This window comes from Camponotus vicinus, unplaced genomic scaffold (genome assembly GCF_025532165.1).
Source record: "Camponotus vicinus isolate PSW18456_S1 unplaced genomic scaffold, iyCamVici1.0 SCAF_13, whole genome shotgun sequence".
Lineage (NCBI taxonomy): Eukaryota > Metazoa > Arthropoda > Insecta > Hymenoptera > Formicidae > Camponotus > Camponotus vicinus.
Window position 1 is genome coordinate 656,124 of NW_028141949.1, and position 25,774 is coordinate 681,897.

The window sequence follows — 25,774 nt, forward strand, 5'->3', positions numbered from 1 at the left end:
TCTTGAAAACTCAATTCACAGGAAATTTCCCACTTTCAATGGTTTACTTAAAACCTATTAACGTCTCGATTTTTATTCAGGCAAAATAGACTCCAAATCGTGAATTCGCTTTCAAAGTTTTGCGACCTACTTCGGGATCACGTTGTATAAACAACTGCACATACTCGTGCATACGTAGCCGAATGTATTGGTAAACCGCCGGTGAAAACCTCGAGGAAGCTGTTAAGCTCCTGATCTCCTTTTCGCCCGACTAAGTGGATACACCTGGTCGAATGGGCTCGTTTCGGATACAGCAGACCTTTTAAGTTAAGCTCTACCTACAGCTTCATTGTGCCAGAGGAAGGCTAAAGGAGAGGAAGAGAAGCGGGTAGAGATGAGGCCGGCGTGAAAGGGGAAAATGGAAGAGATGTCGGGGGACATGGTACACGAAAATCTACTATACCAACAAAAACCGCGCGTGACTCTTTCTGAAGTTACGGCGTTTTAAAACGGCGACTCTGGAAGACCGGTAAAAAATTCCGAAAGAAAGAAATCCACTCTCGGGAAATGCCACGATGTCGGGTAAAACACTCGAAACCTCATTGTCGACTTCGACTACTTAACTTCCAGCCATTGTGGTATAACAAAGTAAAGTTTATTGCAGGAATTCCTACATCAGGTTTAGTTGAAAGACTCACACGCGACCGCTTGCTTCAAATTCATTTTATATAGTTAATAAAACTAATTTTCATCGAAAAGTGAATATATGCATTCTCCAGAAATGATCGATTTAATTGTCGATACTATCATAATTTTTACGAGTAAAATACGCGGATTTAAATTGTCGCAATTCTCCGATGGTTTAATATTTTGCCACAATATACAATGCAATCTCGGATAACAACCGGCAAAAAAGCATTTAAAAACACGCGTACTCAGTCCAATTTGATGTCGTTAAATCCATGATATATTCAAACATGACCGTAGGTTGGTTTGTAGTAAATCCATGAACAGATGTGATCCGGGATACGAAGCTCTAGATGAATCCATAGACAGATTTACTTTATGAGACAGCGAGATGCGTCCACCTGCGGCCACGTGCGTAGCCTTCCTGCGAAAGATAGCCGTAAATGAAATTCCCGATTCCGCGTTAATTAAAGCACAAAATGTAACCGCATAATACGGTATGCGCGACAAAGTACGCGTCTGAAGGATGGACATTGGCTTTCATTTGTCACAAGATTTAATTGTAGCCTGCCAGAGACAGTTTCTGTATGCAGATCAGGTCGATCAGCATGACATAGCCGACACTGCGTGTAAACTGGTGTAAACTCGGTATCGCGCATCGTTTGCCTGTTGTTGTTGCGAAAAAAAAAACACGCTGGCATATGTGTGGTGGACATTTGGCCTATTTTACATATCCCCCTCGATCTCTTGTTGCGCGAATAACAGTCGACATCAACCTGCCAAACGAAAATATCTGTAGCATAGCAATTGCAAGCTAGCGTGTTCATAAAACATGCGATCGAAATTTCCACGGGAGAAAGTGGTACGTAAAAAAAAGTAACTGTAAATATAAATCTCGGAAAGAAAAACTATTGTCGCGTTATAAAATCCCCAAGTTTCAATTTGTAGCCTCTTTCTTAATATTGTTATTAGAAACTATGATAAAAAATATTATTTTGATATTATACTAACAGATTATATATTAAATTCACATTTAGAAGAAATAATTGAATTCTCGCAAGATTTCTCTGCACATCAAATCTCCTTTTGGAAAAGGAAATTTGCAAATTAAATTTTACAAAGAAAAGCATCGTATTTTTCTACGAAGATGGAAACTTAAGCATAGAGATAAACGAAACAATGATTTATTTTATAATCTAACATATATCTAACTGATATTATAAATTAGTGTAAAATTGAGACCTCTCTGATTTACAACACATTTATTTAATATATGTGTTCAATATATATACGTACATTTATTGAAATAATCAATATTTCAATAAATTTATTATAAATACGATCTAAAATTTTTCAAAACAGAATTATGATATTGTCATAATAATTGATTGAATTAAAAGATTTATCTCATAAAAATACAAACTTTTCAAATCTGAAATTTTTTATATATAATTAGCAATGTAATAATGATAGTGTATGAATTTTTCAGAGCTTTTCAACAAATTCACTCTAAAATACTACGAATGTAATCTCACGAATATTGACTTACATTTGAGTCAAATATCATAAACATAAGTTGATAATAAATATACCGAATCATAACAATGCGAAATCATTATACTGCAACATTATATTGCAAGATAATTCGCAAAATATTTTGAGGTGCAAATCAAGCAAGCATGACTTTGTAATAGTATCCCGCAGCAATGGCACCTCGTTAACAATTGACGCGTTTCCCTGAAGAACCAATTGACGGTTCTGTGGCATACTCCGACGAACTTCGACGTAACCGCAATCAAGCCTAGGGCATGTACATGTGTCGACTGCAATAGAAACGAATGACCCATGCAACAGAGAAACATGTGACCCATTTATTTCCACATGCCAAAACTTGCATCCATTTCGCCAATCCCTTGCACAATGCAAACCTAGTTGGTAATTTTTAAGAAAAAAATTTTGAAATAATTAAAGAATTGCAATTAAACTTGCAAAATTTGTCCAAAAATATTTTATATATAACTTCTATAAACACATTATTTGAAAATTGTTTCTTCCTGAAAATTTAATATCTAATTTCATCATAAAGTGATAAGTTAGTATATTATCGTGTTACAAGCTCAATTATACTACATTTCTCGTGCAATTTAAATGGAGCAATACGTTCTAGCTAAAGTTGTCCTGTGCTACAAGACGATAACGCGACGAAACATATATAGATAGCGCGATGAAAATGAGTATCATCTGTACATAAAGTCGTAACTAGGGCGTAGAATGAATTAATTTCAACTTTGCATGTCCCGTCCAGAAAAGCTCGGCGAAAGTCGATGTCATCTCTGCATGCTGCCGTGGAAACTTACGCATCTAAGCGCATTTATTATATATGCATATTATTCTGTCGAGTACCGGATATTTCTTACGATAATTACACGAACGGCTGCATCTTTGTCTCAAAGTCACAGTAGAGAAAAAATTTATGAAATTTCCTTGAAATATTATGTGCTTGCATAATTATTAAAATATTAATAAAGAAAAGTATAAATGTAATTAATTCATAATAATTATTAATAATTTTATCTCATTTGTCATTAATAATAATTATTAATTGCCTAATTCGATGATTGATACGATAGTTATTGTTACTTGACTTTATTATTAATTAATAATAAATTAAAAAATTATTAATCTATCTTTTTATCAATCTGTTAATAATAATTATTATTACTATATCAAATAGAAAAACAAAAATATAAGGCACGTTTTAAAATACAGGAAAATACTGAAATGTGTGTAATATATTCAAGAAGAATAATGAATAAGATGTTTTTAGAATATGGCAAATATGTAGAGAGTGTTTAGTGTCTTATTAAGTTTTCACTTCATGTGTACCCTCACAGATAAGGTTAGATATATTATAAATGATTACGCTGAGAAACAGGAAATTGCTATAACGTTGCAACGAAATCCTATTGCAAGGGTGCGCGTCTTTGCTTTAAGCTGAGTCCTGAGGTTTGGCGGTAGGATTTACATAAGGGCGAGGGTAGATGTAACGCCGTACAATTTTCGTTTCATCGTGGGTGTTTACGTATTCTATAACTCCACCTAGAAACTTCCTCCGTGTGAAATTATGATCAGCTGCAGGCTTGGATTCACTAGCGGTATTCTGTATAAATATTCATATAGAGGCGAGTGTAAAACATATTTGATTCTGCATTCTCCATATTCAAGAACGACAGTCATGTGTTTTAATTTTTCAATTACTTAATCTACCACGTTTATATACTAAACATACACACACACATTTAGTATATTTTTAAATTAAGTATACTTTATGCGAATCTAGAAATAAAAACAATGTTTAAAAAACGTTCGTGGTATAAACGAGTTAAACGAGATACATAAAAACATTAATATAAAAACGTTTTACTAAATTTGGAAAAATAGAATATAATTAAGCTCCGTTTAAATCATCTAATTTACATTTCGTGCATTTAGATTGTTTTTCAATCTTGTGTAACAATCTCTCGTATATACATATATTAAATTATTTTAGAAGGCAGTACATATCGTAGCGTATCGACTGGCGTTCTATTAACTAACGGACAAGTATCCAATTGCATTACGCGTAGGATTTCCAATATCTGCCGGCATATCGGATACATATGTTGATCGAGTAAGTTGTGCTAAATATACTTACTGAAAGCACTGGAAACTAGGTTGGCATTTAGGCAGGTAGATAATAAACAACCATCTACCTGCGTAAACTACACAACTGACTATCTGACCATATGAAATTGTTATTATTGCCCAGGGAAAATGCTTGTTATAACTTAGACAAAGCAGCATACTGTGTTAAGCGAATACTGTGTCCAATACGATTGATATAACACGAAGTTATGATCAAAGAGATATAAACACCCGCATACTTATTAATTCATATTGCGTATTAAAATAACCACATGTTTGTACCTAGAAAGTAGTATTAATCATCTCTCAAATTACTTTGAAATTAATTAAATTAAACAAGAGCATATATTTTTATAGATGTGTGAGTATATTTTATACATTTTAAAAATAAATTTTAAAAATAACAATTGAAAGATTGTAGGACAATATCGATGTATGATAATGTCAACATATAATTAAATACTTGTGTTACGTTAAATATTAACAAATATACAGTTTTATAAAAATATTTAATTTTATAAAAATGTCGTTTTATAAATTTTAATCTTTTCCAATTACGCCTGAATAATTTTACACATTTCATACTCTAGCAATTTTTATTTTATATAAGCTTTCTAATATTCATATAATTAATCGCATTGGACTCCTCGAAGCATGGCGTGAAAAATATCGGTATCTCGTTTAACGCGCTTTAATTTAAACTCGCCAATGTTCTTTCAACGATCGACCAGATAATTAAAAAAGCTTAACGTTTCTTTCCTCTTTTTTGCGAGCGCTACGATCTCTCGCGGTATACGTTATATTAAAAAAAAAATTTAATTAAAAATTTGACCCGTTTGGATGGATTATGGATGAACAAAACATCTTCGTCAATTAATTACAAGCACCGACAAGCTGACGTAAAAAAAAAGCTTATGCATCAGATAGTCCGTCAGCGTGTCATTCGTCCAAAAAAAGTAATATATCGCGGAGATGGCTGCAAACTGACAAGGAGGATGCAGAACCAAGTACGTTAAAATTAATGGTCGGCGAAACTTCATCTTCTAGTACGTCGGAAAATATGCGTAACAAAACCATGAGCGCGGCTGCATTCCTGTTCATCGCCGCGTAAAGTTAGCTATATATTAATATCGTGTAATTTATTAAATTGTAACTCGGAAGATATATTTTATCTCGTATGTACACGATATTGTCTGAGTGATTATATCAAGAAATCTCCGATGTAGCTGCACAAACTAATGTACGACCGTTTTATTGCTACAAAACGCGTGGAATAAAATAAACGTAACCTGAAATATTGAAAATTATGTCCCAATTCAATTTTTTGTTGTCGTTCTACATCTATCTCCGGCTAATATTTAAAAATATCACCGACCGGATTCTCCCTCGTAAAATTACATTTATGCATATAAAATACGATGCAATATTATGCGCTATCAAATATTTCTTTCCGCTTCTTTTTTTTCCTTCTCTTTGAGAGAGAAATGTTATAATCAAATATTTCTTTCTCCCTTCAAAACAGAACAGAGATACGATTGTGCGAGAGAATCGCATCAGAGTTATTACCCGGCCGCGTTATCTTATTGTTCATATTTGCAAGATTGCGCTTGACAACTCAATGATATTGTTTCAAAGAAGGACTCGATAATTATGCAAACTCGAATAAATTTCCAAAATCATGTGTAGTAATATTACCCCTGTGAAAGAAAAAAATATTTGATAAATAAAAAAATATTTAATAATATTACTTCTGTAAAGAAAAAAATATTTGATAAAAATATGAATTATTAATCGGCACAAAATCTCGAACTCGCTAATTGATTACATCGATTGTTTTCCACATGTTTCCGAATATTGTTGTTTCGCAGTATCTGCCTCCTAAGTGCTTGTGCGAGTCACTTAAAGCTAAGATTTATATGACGCACGAACAATTCGCCATGCTTGCCTATTCGAGGACTAACAATGCAGATGTTACTATTGCCAAGCGAATTGCAATGTAGTAACGACATTTAGTTACAACATTCTCGATGTGAGTTGGTTTCGCTATCTGCGTTCCCAGCAACTATCGATAATGCTTTCTCGGAATGTATTAAATGCGATGTGTACTGTATTTGGCGAATGCACACTTCCTACATTACATGGCATATTGCATTACTACTGCGTTAGATCTTAACGGCAAAAATCTCCGACTAGGATTAAATCGATTTCTCGTCTTAATATTACATAATCAGAAATAGCGAGAAACTCGAGTTATAAAGAAATATCATATCATTTGCCTAAAATTCTTGAAAGAAATATTATTTTCTCTCATTTCTTATGTGTAATTTGGAAACAAAAGTTGATAAGAAAAAGTTGCGCAAATAAAATGATCGCACAAGCTTGACCCATAGATTGTTTGAACGGAACAGAATGAAATTTTCGTATAAACGTAAACGATCGATGTGCAATACATTCATTGATAATTTGTTTTCCGTCTTCAATCGGTGCGCACAACTACGAAATACAAGGCAATGCAAATAGCGCAATCTATGTAAATGCGTGAGAACAATGTTACGCGTATTTCCATTTGCTGTACTATTTGCACACTGCCAGGTAACCACCAATGACGCTTTCTCCAAATTGTTCTCGACGTAGCAATTACGCAGCGCCAAACATCACGTTTATATTGTAATTTCCTGCCTATGCATGTAATGGTATAGTAAGAGATACATGTTTGGATTAAGTAAAAGTAATATCTCATCATTAAATTTTGCTTAGGATAAACACTCAAATTTTTTCAATACTGGATTTCTAGAGAAACATAAAAAGACATACATGTAAGATAAAAACAGAGTTATTCTTTGTGAAAAAGAGATAAGATTATTTATTATTAAACAAAAAAATTATGTTTTAATCGGAAGATTCTCGTAGATGTAATTTTTGAATGAAGCAACAATAACGTATAAACATTATAACATTATAGCACAGCATCATATAACTTAGGAATCAAGTGAGATTGGCGTGCTAGGTACAAGCTCAAAGCACTGGAAACGTGTCCCAAAAGATCCATCAAGTACCCGACGGCCGCGAAATGGCTCTCGACCAATCTACTGCTAAAATCAGGAAACACTCGAATAAGAAGAACAAGCCAACGGTAAAATCTTCCTTACAATTGCATGAATATATTGCAATAATAGAAATATATAATATAATATATTACACAAACTACTTCTTCTGGATTTTTATCTGAATATATAACAAAATATAATTATCTTCTAGACATATTTATATAAAAGAGCATTTCTCAAACATTTCTAATCTAATAGATGCAGAAATTTTTTTAAGTTTTCTCGCGATATATCGTACACATTCTACATGTAATTGTCTTTTTAATAAAGTAATATTTAATAAAGTAATATTTTAATGAAAAGCTTTTCAAAGTTACAATTTTTTTTAAATGTAAAATTTAAAAGTAAATTTAATTGAAATGTGATATCTTCTAACACAACAATTCAGAATACATTGTAAAAACAAACTATGGTTTCTTTTTCACAGAATATCGAGCTATGTTCTCATATATAAAAAAAAAAAAAAAAAATCATATGCTCGATTCACGTCACAAAAAAATTCTATCTCTCTTAAATTTAGCACACAGTAATTATATAGTTTTTGTTGCTAAAAATTTTTCTGTTTTTTCTTTCTGTATTTATATAATTTGAATAATTATTATATTATAATCATAGTGTTATTTTATAATAATTATTATTGTACGAATCATCGATTAAATTCGAGAATACCGATCAATGAATAAATAACACAAAGTTGTGATTCGACAGAAGTGGGTAAATATATATGTATGTATATTAAAAACGATCAGGAGTTAAATGCATTTTATACATGGGCCAGAAATATAGCGTCGTTAAAGTCTACTCTAGAGTTTACTGGACGTAATATTCGTCCATGTAAAGAGCCAAAAGAAAATGCCTCGGTGCACAGCAAATGGGCGCGGCAATACGAAACGGGAATAATACCCTGTCGTGAGAATTCGATGCCAGCGGCAGCGTTGCATTCAATGGCATGATTCATCCGGTGCTCTCAATTCTACAGATTCTGCTAACGATTGTGGGAGCCGCAAAAATGTAAAATACCAGAAACAGCGAATGCTTGCGAATGAAGGAAAAGAGAAGTCACGAGGCCAGAAAGAGTAGAAACGCGCTAACAATGATTATTACTCGCATGAGAATAGAACTAAGGATGAATAATTAATGTAATTTTATATAATATACGTTGAATAATTTTTATGCATATAAATATAATTTTTATATGAAAAACAATATAAGAATAAAACAGAATAATTGATAAATATTACATAATATAAAATATTCACGATTTTAAAGATTTCAAATACCCTATAACATAAAGTGGAAAGAAATAAGATAATTTTAACGTGTATAAAAATTTTATTTTTGAAATTTAATATTAATATCGTTTTACGTTCAATGAAATATAGAGCTCGATTCATACATCTCTAATACACGAGGAAATTTATACGATTTAACTTAAAATATTCTTTATTATTTGCATTATTTTAAATAAATGTATAAATATACATTTATAAGACTTATTACTCTTTATCAGACTTTCTGCAACTATGTAGATGCTGCGCATCCCTTACACTGACGTGTCTTCGCGAAACATAGAGAAGAAAGATTCAACTTGTATGCGCGCGTACACGTTTAGCTCTGCAAGAACAGCCCTATACCTTCTGACACACATTTCTCTACGCGACTCGCAGTTTTCCTTTTACCTTCGCCTTTATCTCTGGACCATTCCGTCGGTCCTATTTTATCTAGAGATATCAAATGACCCCCCAGACACCTTTGTTCTCTCTTACTCATCTCCAGCCACATTTGTATCTGTCTCGCGTTCCGACTGCTCCGAATCGCCCGTATTGCACGTCCTAAAATCTGGACACGCGTTTACTCACAGTTACGTAACAATGTTACATTTGTTAATGCTGAGGTTTACTAATTACTAGCGCCAATATGAGAGACGTCGTAACATTGATTAGATAGAAATTCAAGATACCGTGAACCTATCTCTAATTCTTAATATTTTATACTCGATTAATGTTTCTTTGGATTAATCTTACAATTAATTTCTGTATTAAAATAAAGCGTGAATTAACTTTTAAGATAATAAAGTTTTCAGAATGTAAACAACATTTTTCTTACAATTTAATAACAATCCAGCGATGTCGGTATACGTTACATAAAACAACGATCATCATATTCTATTATTATTAGACACATTTAATTTTACAAGGTTAATTTGTAAGTTGCGACTTGCCATTCGTCGTTATCTTTTTTTCTGCTTGACATTGTACATCGAGATAGTAGAAATTGCTTCTTGTCCTGTAAAATACACATTAAAACTCCATTTTGGTTACGAAGGTCTGCACGCGCCATATCTCGTTCGAACGAGATCGCGAGGCTACTCTAAAGAAGGATACATCAACGTATCTACCTCCACGATTGCAATAGTCATTCGCATTCGTTTCCTCATCCTTAGAAACGGCCGAGCGGCTCGATTTCGAGCGGGACACTAGAAGTTGTATGAGCGCGAATAACTACAGCGGGTATAAAAGGATGTATTATACGGGAGTCGACGTTTACGAGTCAACCCGTTATCGTCCTTCGTCGTGACTTCCTGCCACCACGGTAAACCCTACCTAAAAAAGAGACCTCGACGTGTTCGCCAGCACGTTCTCGTTCCTTTCGTTCCTGTCCAACCGCGTCCTACTTTGAGACCAGGAATTTTCTATTTCCTTGGGTATCGCAAGATCAACGTGAATTCCTGGCATTGATGCCGGAGGAAAAAGAATGCTCTCGACTCTTAAATTGTCTTTATCAATCTTTCAGTAGGTGAGGCGCGTGAGAAATTGACATCGAAATAACGATCAATGGCGGCGAGCGAAAGCGTGCGTCGCATTTGAATGCTGGACTGCAAAATTAATCATATTTTCGACCTTCAACTTTTTATATGTTATTCGGGATAGGTGCTTACGATATAAGTGTTCCTTTAAACTAGTGGCGGATTAAGTACTCGAGCAAAACAGGAGAAAGATATTGTCCTTCGAATGATGAATTGTGTGTAAATATCCTGAAGACAACTTTCTTGGAAACTTTTTTTCTTAAATGTTCCATCGAGAACTTTGAATATTTATGAGAAAGTTGGCTTTGCAGTATTCTTATTGACTGATATTTCTGTTTAAAATATAAATTTATCTGCGAAAACACGCTAAAAATGAAATATATTTGCGATTGTACAGAGAAAGAGCACGCAAGGATTCTGTAAAAGGATATGTGCATAACATATAAACTTTATATTGTATGTATATTCTATTAAATTTTATATAAATTTTGTGAAAAACATAATATTAAAAGTCTATATAATTCTGTGAAATTATAGTAAAATATATCATATATAATTTCATCATATATAATTTCATCAGTTTGATTATTTGTATTATTATTAGAATAATATAAATTTACTTCAAATAATTTGTCTCTTTTCAAAGTTTTCAAGATTTTTCATTTTTTATTCTTTAAATAAAAAAACTAATCAAGATAATTAAATTACACAATTGACTTGTAAAAAACATCGCAAAATAATAGTAACTCAATAATAGCTCAATTAATAATGTAAACGAGGAACGAAAATAATACATTTCTCTATAAAAAAATTCATGAATAAATCAAAGATTAAATCAAAGTTTCCCTTTTCCTCCACTTTATGTTGTAAAACCTCACCTGAATGCAAAGAGAAAAAATTTAGTGATCCACGAACAACATTTTCGGGAAAATAACGACCACAATATACCTGTATAAATTTCAACGTTATCTATATCGATAAAAACAGTCTCCCCCCAACAATCAAGCTTAACGAAGACATAAAATACACTCAAAGCGACGGTTATAAAAACATGATATGTGGATTCAATTAACGATAACTTTTAGAAAAACAAAAATAAGCTTTCTTTTCGAAAAGAACACGTATCAATTTTTGATATTGAGGGAGAATTATTATTATTTCGCACTTGTCTATCATATATTAATTTCATTTTAATAATATATTAATTTCATTTCATTTTAATCTTGTAGGTCTATATTTTTAAGAATGGATTGATTAATCTCCAGGACTTTCGCAATATTCCAAGGTAAAGAAATGTCAATTGGGGAAGGAACGAGCACACAAAATCAGTGGCGGAAAAAACGGCGGGACTCCACGTGTCTCCGGCACTCTCAATGTCTCTTCGAGTACTTTTCCAGCGTCTCTCGTTTCTTTCTTTCTCTCTCTCTCTTTCCTTCTTCTCTAACAAGAAGAGACATTTGGTGCAGACCATTACCCCAGTCCTGGGTGCCATCGGCCATCAGCAGCGCGTTAAAGCCGCTGCAATTACAAACTCCGACAGTCTCATCCCCTTTATTCCATCCTGTACTCCTTCGTCCTCCTCTCACCATCCATCCCCACGTTCCTTCCACTCTTTCTCTCATTTTCCCTTTTCGATCCCTCGCTCGCTTTTCTCGCTTCGCTCGCGCTACGCCGCCGCTCACCGGCCCCATTTACATTTGCCCACTACTCTCGTAAAAGTAACTTTGTAACCCGTGCGGGCAGTAGTATCCGAGCCAGGATTCCGTCCTCTATTCCAGGGAAATTACATGTCGGTCGGCACCGCAGGCTCGAAAGAAGATTTCCCTTATCAAGCGCTGCTTCCTTCACCACCCTGACTCATTCTCCACCGCATACTGAATGTCCACTTACACCTAGCAATCAACCCCTTCCCCGTATAATGATACGTACATAAATAACATGCAAAATTTCTAATATGTTTTGTAGATAAATTGCTAGTTTTATGTCTCATTTAGAGTTAATGTCTTTCATCAACGACAATATTATTCGATATTGTGGACAAAAACGAAAAATATATACACACAACAAACACGAAAAATTCAAACAATGCTAGAATGCTATAATGAAAGATACAGAATATATGTATATTCTTGCATGATTTTATGTTGATGATAAAATTATCCTTCTTTATTTCTCTTAATTTTTAATTGTTGAAATATAAAGAAAAAAATATAATATTATATTTTCTATTATATATTTATATTATAAAAATATATTAAATAATTCTACATATTTCTCTTTCAACAGTTACAACTACATTATAACCACTTATTGACATAAAAAATACAATATATTAAGTTTATTTAATAATATAAATTATTAAAATAATTATATTCTGCAAGAATATGTCATACGATGTGTTTCAAATCTTATCTGAACTTTCTAATCGATTGCATCGATTTTCGATATGCTTGAAATGCACTGAATATTTTAAAATATCAAAAAAAAATGTAGAAATACAAATACACACAGATCCACACTTAAATGAGCGAAGAAGTTTGAACATCGCAGCGCATCAGCTAGAGTGCTCCGCGAAAATCGTTTGAAAAGTATTGGAATGGCTGCATGATCACAATGTTTACTCGTACCTCTTGAATGCGACGTATCAACCACTCTGGAAAGTTGGAAATTTCTGGTATTTGGTGAAATTGTCGCATCGCAAATGTCGATCCATCGATATTCTATGGCCGCTTAGAGCGATTAAATCATCGCATGCAACTGCCTGCACTGAAGCGACGTCAGATTTTTCAGGTCAATTTACAGAGCACTTAATCGAGGACGAGCATATGTAGAGTCGATGGTGACACGCGTAATGAATCGTTTACATATATGAACGAAACAACACGTTTTCAGATAAGCTTTAACTTCTTCGTCAAAAAGCTTTTATATCCGAAGCATATTAAGAGTGTACTAAATGTAAACTCTTAAGATCGATCTATAATAATGAGCCAAAAATTAAACTGATGAGAATATTATTAACGATATAATCATTGATAATTAATTAACAAGATAAATATTATTAATTTATACTTTCTTTAATATTTGTTTCACATATAACTTATATAATAATTTTAAAATCTAATTAAAATTTAAAGCACGAGATTTGTCTCTCCTACTCATTTTCGCGGTATAATCGCATTTTGTTTTTACGGAATGCAATATTTAAATTTATGACAGCGAAATGCTACGAACTAAAAAACTGTATCATATTTGTGCACGCCAGACACGTTCATTCCAAATCCATCCATGAAATGGACCATCACATATTTTTCCAGAAGACAGGTGATGATTGTTATTCCGTTCGAGAAGACTCTCTTTAATCGATGATTTATCTCGCGAGGTCAAGTAGATAACCGTTTTAGTTTTTATACTTCTTTCGCGCCAATATCCCACGGTAGCCACGATTACCGTTTCATCGAGCACCGTGGAAATCTCTCTTTAAGTCCAGCGGCTCAAACATTTAACTTCCGCGATAATGGTAACGGTGTCAGTGTGATCGGCGATTCGATATAGTATATCGAAAACCGGGTTATACACAGAGATCATTGGTGGTTCGATTGCTAGGTTCAGCAAGTAATACGATGATACCGCAGGGATTACAAACAGAGAGCTACGAATTTATGGTACTCGAAAACATTCGTATCCTCAACGAACTAGTTAGACTTAGCGTACGTTCATGTATGTATGCGTTTATTTTATAAAGCACGGTACATTTTTATATAAATGTAAACCGTAATCTTCTTTTACTCGAAATATCGGATGTAATCAGATCGTTCGAGCAGTATCAATGCTTGAAGAAAATATCGGAAATGAAATATTTTCAAAAAAACGCTGATATTAAAATATGATTATATTATAAAATATGATTATCTTGCGAAAATGTTAATGAAAAGGGAAACTTGGACTGTTATCCTCTTAAATGTTAAAATAAATTAATCTGGCGAATACAAAAAATTCATGTGAAAAAATATGATAAATAAATACCATATTATATACCATAAAATAATATCGCGCTTGGCGTGTTCAGGATACGTATAAGGAGATATTCTTTGACCTTTCACCTTATCTCGTGAGAATTGCATCTTTGTACCTCCGTAACCTCGGCACGCGAATCGAATCTAAGAAAACCGACTAGCGACTAAAACTCATGAAACTGCCGGCAAAGTTTTAGTTGGATTAGTAACTTAGTGCGTGCTTATTGTCTTAACGAGTATCTATAATATTTCCGAGAACGTGACCTCTTTGCGGTTGTTCCAAGGATGAGGGTAAGCCACATGCGCTGGCTACTTGGCTAATTGCATTAAATATCCAAGCAAGCGAAACTATATAAGATAACAATTAATTTCTTATTTGCCCTGATATATGTTCTATTTTATCTCATTATCATGAGCTATCGACTAACGCATATATAGTAAAATATTTCATCGGTTAAAAAAATCACAAAGGAAGAAAAGAAACCTCTTTGGCAAGAATATTAGGTTTTTATGTATTTCTGACTTCGTTAAAAAGAACGTTAAAAGCAATATGTCTATGCGAAATGGTTGCAATATAGAAAAACGATAATAGATCAAAAAATAAGTCCAAATTCCACAGAGAGCACGATTATAAAAAGCGAGGAAGCTTCGCTAGGCAGCAGTTAGTGAGTTGGCTGATAGCAAGGATAGTTGGTGAAATCGTAGAATACCGGCTCTACGCGTCAGTACGCTGTCAGAGGACGCAAGCGCGCTCGCGCCTCTTATCGAGTTCGAGAGCAAAAGCGACGGCTGCCGGTAGTGGTGGCGAGGGCAATAGTGGTAGTGGTGGTAGTTATATATCCGTATACAGGACTGATATATATAGAAAGAGAGGGAATATACGTACGGCAAAGAGGGTGAAATGGTTGTAGGTGGCGGCACACAGCCGAGTGTCGGAAGATAGAGGGGAACGAGATGAGGGTGCGAGAGGGAGAGAAGCCAGCGGAAGGGTAGGTAGGTAGGAAGATGAAACGCAGGACAGAGGGGAGGGGAGGAAAGGAGCGAGGGTGGCGGGTGCAGCTACGAGTCGCGAGCGCCGCAGTGTTTGTCAGTCCTTCGTATGGACATCACGTTCGATGAGACCGATAGTACTTGCCGGTATTGGCATTTCGTATATATATATATATCGCATATATATATATACATATATATATATATAATCTATACAACGCTTTTGGCGGCATCCATCATTGTCGATAGCTACCAACGTCGATCGTGCAACGTCAATTCCGTCCCGTAGATGAACCCGCGGCACGCGTTGTCGCGATTCCCGATATCGTCGTCGTCTCGTCACTTTGCCCGTGAGCAGACGAACGACGTCGTGAGATCCTCCTGGACAGCGGACGAGATGTGAAGACGTCGCCTTGGAAGCGATGTGGCTTCCGTTAGTGCTGCTCGCCTTGATGGCGAGCGGTTCCGCCTGTCCGGACCTTTGCAAGTGTCATCACCAGAATGGTATCGAGAAGAGCGATTATGCGCCGATTTTGTTAGACGTAACGTGTCGTGGACGCGTACCCGGTCTATCGGAAATACCCATGGGAGTAAGAAGTTTCTCGGTAAACAGCGTCGAGGGAACGGACATCGCTCTTCTCCTGGACGAACTGGAGACCGCCGATCTAGTGAACAATTTCGGGATGATCGGTACTCCGGGTAATAATCTAAAGATGAATGACACATCGGGGATAAACGATACATCGTCGGAGAAATTTGCGGATGCAACGGTAGAAGCACTGCCGTATCTAATCGAATTTGCGGTGACAAATTGTTCGTTAGTGTCATTTAACACGTCGTGGCGCGGTCTTGAACGCTTGAGGTCGCTGAATTTATCGTGCAACAATTTACCGCGAATAAAGGACACGCTAATGATTCACGTGATGAATCTGAGCGAGCTGACATGCCTGGATTTATCGGACAATTCTTTATCGGATATTAGTGACTATTCTTTTAGGACGCTCATCGGTCTCGTGCGTTTGAGCTTACGTAAAAACGCGATCGGCATGGTGGACGAGAACGCGTTTTGCGGTTTGGACCGGCTGGAATTTCTCGATCTGTCGGACAACAGGTTGGCAGACTTGCCGGATAGCGCGCTCACGCCGTTATATTCCCTGCAGAAACTCGATTTAAGTGGTAACCAGTTACAAGTTTTGGGCGCCAGGTGGTTCGAAAGTCTCGACAGATTGAGAGAACTCGACGTTTCGCGAAATGGATTGGCCAGAGCGGCCTCAGGAACGCTGCAACCGTTACCGGGACTATCTGTTTTGAAACTCGCGGAAAATCCGCTAAAAGAGAGGGATGTATCTCTATTATTGGGTACTGGAAGAAGATTGGAGACGGTAGATGCATCTAGAACTGGACTGGCGAGAGTTCCAGCCGCTTTAACGAGATCAGTCAGGGCGCTCAGACTTGCCGGTAACAAACTGACTACCATTCGAAGCGGCGACTTGGACAGTTATCCCTTGCTACGTATGCTAGATATTGCCGACAATCGTTTGACGGATATCGAAAACGATGCTTTAGGACGATTGGAGGTTTTAGAGGAGCTCGATCTGTCTGGAAACGCACTTTCGAAAGTACCAGGAAGCTTGCCAAGTAGTCTCATGATGCTTAAGCTTCAACGAAACGTGATAACCGCGCTAAAGCTTGACGATCTCAATGGATTGTATAACTTGCAATCGCTAACATTGAACGATAATGACATTAGCGAGATCGAAGTAGGCGCATTCGGTCAACTGCCTCTGCTCACCGAACTGGATCTATCCGATAATCCTATCAAAGCGTTATCAACTAATACTCTAAGTGGGCCGAGTAATCTGGCCAAGCTCCGGATGTCGGGTCTCACATCGCTTCATCGACATCAGGAAGAACAAAGTGATATGGCATTTCCTGTACCGACCCCGGAGAGGCTAATAATGTTAGACGTGTCGCGTAGTCCGGTTCTTGCGGAACAATTATTGGCGGATGACGCTGCACTGTCCGCCTGCAAGAGTCTGGTAGAACTAAATCTTTCGGCGACCAACATCAGTACCGTTAGATCCGATCTCGCGTTTATGCTGCCGCAACTGCGCATTCTTAAGCTCGGCAAAAACAATTGGAATTGCACGGCGGATCTCTACTGGTTGGGCGAATGGATTAGACAGCACCGCGAATCGAATCAACAATCGAACCAGCCGGCTCGATGTTTCAGTCCGCGGAAATTGGCGGGATTATTTTTGCACGAGCTGCCACCACCGCCGAATTCCATTTCCACGATCACGGAAACCGTCGCGACGACGAGAACTTCGATTACCGTATCTGTCATCTTCACGCTCGAACATACATCGCCTACTGATCAGCCAAACGTCACAATGTCTTCCAATATTAAAGGTGCGAATTTTCGTCGCAACATCACGGATTCTCCAGAGTTATTTCCCATAAACGCGAAAATGGAATCAAAAATTGAAGGTGACTCAAATGTTCTCTCGTCCGCGAAAACCTCCATTACGTCAAAAATGCCAAAAAAACCACGAATCTACGAGGCGCCGACGTCCTTCCGTAACGTAACGTCGTCAATCACGACGCGAACGAGCAGGGAACCGAGTCGAAAGAGCGATAAAACAAATCGTACCTCGATGGATCAGAATTTAATCAAGCACGTCGTCATCCCCTCGGCCTCTCAAGCACCGCACGACCCCAAGCTATCCATTATGGGAATGGAAGACGCGGAATCGCGTCCGCAAACTTTCGATAATCGGGCCGATGGCGAGACGCGAAAAAACGAAACGAGAAAACTTGCCGCGTCAGGCGTTAGTGAGATTCCTTCGTCGGCGACTTCGCACGTGGAAGGAAAAACGATCGAGAGGTACTCGGACAGAATGGATAACTCGACGAAGGAGAGCGCGATATCGGACGATTCGAAAACGATAGCGGAGGAATTGAACAGCCGGGCGACCGATTCAGCCGGCGCTAGAGTATCCGAAGCTCTATCCGGTGCTCATCCTGGGATGTTGGTGCTGGTCGGTGCAGCTCTCGGCGCTGTCGCGGCGCTGACCGTCGTCCTTTCGCGAAGAGCAACCGTGCATCGGACGGATCGGTATCATCGCCACGAAAACATCGAGGTGCACACTCTCACACCTACCGCAGAGCTTTGGTGACCCGAGTCGGAATATGTTCGTCTGTTCGAAAGGGACAGGCAATTGGACATCGAGAATCGCGACCGAGAAGCATCGACGACGCTGCCTCAACAATCACGAAGAAAGTCACAGCTGATCGACGTGTGTTTGAAAAAAATTTTCAAGTAACAAGCGCAATATGTCGCTGATCAAAAGTGTGCATCTTGTTATTGTGACGGGATCTAAATGGATCTGCCGAGCACGTTAACTGAAGTGTTAATCAGAAAGTTGGAAGCATCGTCCTGACTGCGGAAACCACTGAGAAGAGAACGGGCGACTAAACGTCGAAGTTGGGAACGAGATACTCCGAGTTAATCCGTATCGCTTCGGAAACCGCCAATATGTTGCGGATCACGAGAGGTGCAATATCTAAAAATAATAAATTATTCAATCGATAATTTGAATCTTCTGTAAATAATAAGGGAAAGGCAGATAATATTGTCGAGAGATTACCGAGAATTTAAAATTAATAATCGGAGAAAGATATTCATACAGATATAAATAAAAAATAGTGTTATTTACAAAATCAGTTTCTGTAATCATGTATCTGGCTTATCTGGAATAACCAAGTAAATTCATCTCAATGTCGATATCGGTATAGTTTATCCGGTGAAAATTATCCGACGATAGCACTATACAAACTTCATCAACAGCGGAGATACAAGCGTCAAGCGTTGTAACCAAGACGTTAAAAGCACGAACGAGGATCACCGCGCCATTTCATGTAGATTTTGACATGTATAAACACATCCAGAGCTGCAAATACACATATGCCGAAAAATACAGGACGCATACTATAAACTAAAAACTCGGGGAAAAAGCTGCGTGCGAAAAATTCGACACAATTTTGAATCATACATCGCGGCTGATCGATGCCGCGTGAGACTTTCTTGATAATAAATGCCAATTATAAAAAAAAACGCACAAATGCGAAAATAACTAAATGAGATAATACGCGCGAAAAATCGTAATCCAAATTCTCGACATTAGTGTTTAATGTTTTCTGACATCTTCGATATCGCGTGTCATAATCGAGTGACAATATTCACGAGTAAGCGGGCTTATCGATTTAAATAATTGGCTAAATCAGACCAATAAATTGGACATAGTGACAATAATAATGGTTACATGCCGCGTTTTGAGAGCTTGACTCTTCGCGGCACGCTCAATTCCTGAGAAGACTATATTGTGACTGAAATAAAAAATAAAGTGCGAGTGTAATAAAAATAGGAAGAGAGCATAAGGTTAGCAAAAGATAGAAAAACGTGAACGTGGTAGAGAAAGGTAGGCCAGCGCCAAAATAATGCAGAATGTAGGAAAAGGTGGGAAAAGAGTGCGAAAAATTTGCGGTGGCAAATAGTATGCTTGAACGATAAAACTAGATGCCGGAAGCGAGAGCGAAACTGTTAAGCGAAAGAACTTTTATCGAACGGTGTGTGTGTGTGTGTATGTGCGAAAAATCGAGTGTGTAAGAGAACGAGAGAAAGAAAAAGAAAGAATGATAATCCAAAAAACCATTCTTGAAACGATGCGGCCAAACGGGATGTACAGAAATATTGCTTCCATACTTAATTCCACTAAGCTTGGTAAGCTGTCAAGACTTCTTAATAAATACAAAAAAGAAGAAAGAATGCATACGAAAGAAAGAGAGAGAGAGATAGAGAGTGTGTGTGTGTGAGAGAGAGAGAAAGAAAGAAAGAACAGATAGACAAATAGCGAAGAAGCTAAATATTATCTTTCTTAAAATAACCAGTGTCAAAATACCGCTATAATAATAAACCGATGTACAAAGATGCATCTTCGTTTTCCTCTTTGCCTTCGTATATTTTTTTGTTTTTGATATTCTTTGCACATAAAAGAATGATATATAATGCAATATTTCATAATATACAAAAGAATATTCATATAAATATTCTTAAGAAACTATTCTGGAGAAAAAGAGAGATATACATTTTATTTTATATAATAATGCACACATACATATATAATATTATAAAAATATATATGTGATTTTCTTTGCTACTATAAACAGCATAAACGTAATTTTAAAAAATAATTCTAGCCATAATATATTCTTTTATGTTGATTTTTAATGAGTTAGGCGATATATATACATATTAATTCCTATTATTTCTTTAGTTTTCATGAAAGATAAATATTGATGTATCACCGGTTTATAATTGGAATCATCAATATACATCCAGTAGGTAAGTACAATAAATCAATGTTAATTATTTTATATGTAATACATATATTTCTATATTACAATCTCAAATATGTCATATTTTACCTTGACTAATAAAGTTGTCAAAATTGTGCTCCTCCGCATTTCAATGTCAGAAATATTATTGTCGTGCCTGACATCTTTTTATTTTAAAGCATTCAATTGAAATATTTGTTAAAAATAAAATTATTCTTAATCATTTATTCTTAAATCAACATATTAAAACAAATTGATTAAAAAAGACTTTCGTAATAATTAAAAAAGTATTCTTTTTTCTATTAGAAAATAAATGTTATTTTCAAGTCTTTTTTCTGCTTTATTAAAACTAAATTTTGATTGTTTAATAAAGCTATTATTAGATAGGTATATATAAATAATATTCTGAATAAATATTTATTATTCTCTCTGGAAAGATAAACAAAACCTGCATATATAATGTTTATCTTTGTTTTTGCAAGATTTTGATTTTAATCAGATCTATGTCAGATTCCCTACAACTTACCGCACACGTTAATTAAAGCAAGATAAACACTCTTATATCGTATTCATTATAACCTCATTAACTCCAACGATAACAAGCAAAAATTTCTTTTGCTCGTAGTTAATTCTTCCACGATACAGAAATTCAAATACAACGAAAAAAAATAGTTATTAATCAATTAAATATAAATAAAATAATTTTAATAATTTTTTATAACTACAAGAAGCCAGAAAAGTGATCGTTTTTTTAAATATTAATAGATTTTACTGCAGAATTATCTAAGGCGCTAAAGATCCGTTGCTAAATTGTAAGATCTCGAATTTACACAAATGTAATTTTGTAGATAATTTAAAGCATTGCCCTTTTAGCCGGCGGGAAAATTTCCGAACAACGATAATAATAACGAGTCGAGATGGCAATAAGGAAAAACGATACCTACGAAGTATATTGAATACGATTCTGTAAGACGGGCAACCTTGAGCCTCAGTTTAAATTTTCTATAAAACAACTCATCGTGCAACTAGGAAATTTAATCACCGTATAGCGGCCCTCGGTTCACCCCGAAGCTACGGAATTGGCAAATTCAGTAACATCTTGCAGAAGTTCGTTATCCCTTGCTCCCCTCTGTGCAAGTCGGTTTACCAAGACGCCTGTACTATTTCGTAATATTAACTTCATCGATGAAAAATAGAATTCAGTTTGGAACTCATCTGCATATATCGATTCTAGTACAATTGTTCTCTTTATATACGAGTACTATATGGTGCGTGTTATTGCACTCAAATGGCCAGTGATCGAGCAGAAAAATCATCAAAAATAAAAAAAAGGAGTAGAGAAAAATTTATCGCAAATTAACCGAGTAAACCGGGTAAACCGCTGAGGGCATTGCGGTGTACAGATTTGAGGCATTACTGAGCATTGCTTGGGCATTGCTGGGCATTACTTGAGCATTATTAGGTTTTATTGAAGTATTAATGCGTATTATGGACGTTATTAAAGTATTATTAAGTCTATTTTTCCAAATAATAATTTTAAATTTATTAAAATTTAAATTATTAAATTTTAAAAATTTAGCAGTAATGCCCAGGAATTGGGCATTAGTAGGCATTAGTGTAATTTTGATCAGCGGTTTACCCCTCGAAATTAACCTACGCGTACAGACAACTAGTACTGACAACAGCATAGATAATATTGCAGTTTCTCATTAAAAACGTTAAAAAATTAAATTTGTAAAAATAAAGCAAATATATCTCAAAGAGAATACTGTTAAAATAAAATAAAAAATAAAAGGAGTAAAAATCTATCCAATAATATATAATTATAATGCTATATTATATATATGCTCTCCGAAATAATAAATACATTATAAAAAATAATATACATACATATATATATATATATATATATTTATTTATTTATTTATTTATTTATTAAATTATAATTATAATTATATAATCTGATATTTTTTAATGACATTTCGTATTTGAAATCTTGAACTTGGTTAGAATTTTAATTATACTCGTACCGCATCACTTTGTATTGACACATGCAATAAAAAGTATATTGCAATTTCGAACTCAATTGCACATCGATCCCAACACAATTACTCTTTTCCCATCGGGAGATTGCAAGCTACGTTGTTACAATGCAATATATGCCAATCATTATAGTACAGAAGTGCGCACGTGAAAAGATTAGTACTCATCTTCTACATGAATAATAGCAGAAATGTGAAATATGCAATGAGTAAGATTATTTTGCATACAAATAAAAAAATTATTCTAATTTTTCAGATGTTTTGTAATACATATGAAATAATAAAAAAATTACATATATATATTTTTTTCTTATAATGTATTTATTATTTCGGAGAGCATCTCTCTTTCTTATCTATCTCTTACCTTTAAATTATTTATAGCAAATTGCCGAAATTGCTTAATAATGGAAACAAATTGTTTTTGTGTTTAATAATCTTAACAGATACTTAACGACTACGTATAAAATGTTTCGTATGTGAATATGGTGTAAAGCACTTTGTACACAAGTACCTTTGATTAAATGTACATAATTATGTACGCTGTGGTAACGCAGTAGCGTTTCGCGCAAACAGAAAGATATTTTGTTACGCAAATTGGTCTACGAATTCATTTGTAGAATTGTTTCGTAAATGGCAAATTCGATCAACCTACTTACCGTCCTTTGCGTTCCAATTTATTATTCATAAATTCAACAGCTTGATAAACATGCATTTTCTAAATTTATGCGTGCATTGTCTATTTGTTTTATTTTTTAACTATTCAAACAATTATTTGTATCAAAAAAACAAATTATTAATTGTTCCATAATCCAAATTAACTTTAATAAACTTTGCTAAATTTAAGCTACGTTTTCTCAGAAGGAAATATGTGGCGAAATATACACAAAGCATTCCTCGTAACATTAATTCTAATAGAATCGAAATTAATATCGAATAATGTAAAAATAAAAAATTCTAGAAGTAAACGCGAATTCTAGAAGTCTTAAAAATATATATTGCATTGAAAAGCGTTAAAAATATTACATTTTTTCAAAATATACATTTCAAAATATACATTTTTAATAAAAAATATATATTTTTATATTTTTTAATATTTGTGAAACAGTTGTATTATAAATATTATTTTCATGAATAATTAATACTTAAAAATCATGAAAGATTTTGTATATAAATACAACAAAAAGTACCTGACTCGAATCAATTATCCATTATTAGAGATAGAGTTAGCTGAACTAATCCTTACGACCGACACAGAAGCACGAATGTTTGCCGTTTTAGCTAGATAGTAAGAGAAACGTAACTCTCTCTCTGAACACAGTAGCATTGATCGAGAGCCACGTCCTCTATGACACTTTCTGTACAAAGGAGAGAGCACCGACACGACGCTAAGGTAAACTAGGTCTTCATGGTAGGAGAAGCAGAGATCCTCTTCATCTCCGATCACCGCAAACCGCTACCCTTCTCGTTGTGCTCTTTCCGATCGTACGTTCCGCAAGCTTTGTGGTCTTTTTATTTGTTTTCAGTCTCATCGTGTGTTTCTTTTCACGGAATTTTACGATGATTTAACTGGCACTAACATTTACATAATTAGTACGTCAAAAATATATCTCTAATTTTTATTAACAAAAAGAGTGTAGGTCTAAAATGATTTATAATCTTCATTCAATTTAGAAACAACTTCTAATTATTCTAATATTCTAATCTATCTAGAAAGAAAGAATACGATGTATTGTATATACAGAATTCATATATAATAATAAAAAAAAATTTTGAAATGGACTAGAAAAAAAAATTTTAGCAATAAATACGAAAATATATATTTTATATACAATAATACTTCTGCAAATGCGTCTCATTCAGAAAATTTATAGGGATACATTTGAAATAAAATACGAGTAAGACAATTGGAGAAGAAAAAGAGAATTTTTACGCCGGCCATGTAGAAAGAAAATTCCTACTACAATACACTGGAACTTTATGTTAGTTTTACTAATTTCGCAAAACGTTTATTTCGTTTTAAAGCTTTTTTTAGTTTTTTTTTAAGTTTTTTTATGGCTTCACTATTTTTTTAAAATATAAAAATATGCAAGTTAATCACACAAGCCAATAGTACGCTTTAGATAAAAATTATTGAAGTAATTTTTATCTTCTCTAACTTGCTCTCAAGAGAAACAAAAAAGTAAGCGCGCTAATAATAATAATAATAAAAGAGAGAGAGAGATATCATCCACGATAATAACGATGCTCCGTTTCGATGAAAAATATTGTATGAAAAATTTGGATAGATATTTTATAATTATCGCAATATTTTATCACAATTATCCAGCAAAAGTAAAAAAATCGGAATTATGATTTTGTGTCGGATTTTTGCATTTATAATACTGTAGGAAATTCTATTAATTAAATAAATGTACGCGTAATAGTCAATAGCTTTTTATATGCATATTTTAATCGCATATATGTCAAGCGCGTGTGTGACAGATAAATGTAAATTCCTCCTTCCTGAATATGCAATGTTTCAAAAGCTTGCCTGCGCCAACGATCGTTACTTTCTACTATACTTTTTAGAAATGATTGACGAGCTCAAGCGCCGAGGCTCTGGAAAATAATTAGCTATACTAATTGACTCCATTATTTACACGGAAATAATCTTACCATCCCCGACTAAAAATTTAAATTACAATGACGGCTTCAAAGTGAGATTCGCATAGACATGTAGACACTCATATTCACACGTAGTGATGGTAAGGTTGCTGGACTGTTGGAATAATTGAAATAAATCGTTGTGGAAATACCTTTTCTATATCTCTTTGTTTCACCTGTCCTTTAACTAGTATCGAGAATTATAGGTATAGAGATAAATCCCGTTTCGCTAATGTTTAAAAGGTTCAAAATTGCTTGATTAATGCGCGCATTCTGTTTCATATAGTGCTGAAAATATATATTCATTTATTTTAAGGAATTATTTCATTATCTTTATCTTTGTTGCAACTTTTTTATGTTATTATTTATTCTAATATTATATTAGTTTATTTATTACTTATTCTAATAGTAGTTTAATAGTACGTA

At 34.7% G+C, this 25,774-nt stretch overlaps 2 protein-coding genes across 3 annotated transcripts in view; one reads left to right on the top strand and one right to left on the bottom strand.

Moving 5' to 3' along the window:
- The window catches only part of Timeout (circadian regulator timeout), a 98,756-nt gene that overhangs the window by 44,730 nt on the left and 28,252 nt on the right, over positions 1–25,774 (bottom strand). The gene's annotated exons all lie outside the window — the stretch shown is intronic.
- On the top strand, positions 14,953–19,014 carry LOC145964625 (uncharacterized). The gene has a single exon (XM_083087601.1). It carries the CDS (start codon positions 15,689–15,691, stop codon positions 18,443–18,445), a length of 2,757 nt encoding a protein of 918 aa, XP_082943727.1. The 5' UTR covers positions 14,953–15,688; the 3' UTR covers positions 18,446–19,014.

What these genes read in the sequence shown, in the direction of transcription:
- LOC145964625 (XM_083087601.1), top strand. Translation starts at nt 15,689, where the DNA reads ATGTGGCTTCCGTTAGTGCTGCTCGCCTTGATGGCGAGCGGTTCCGCC.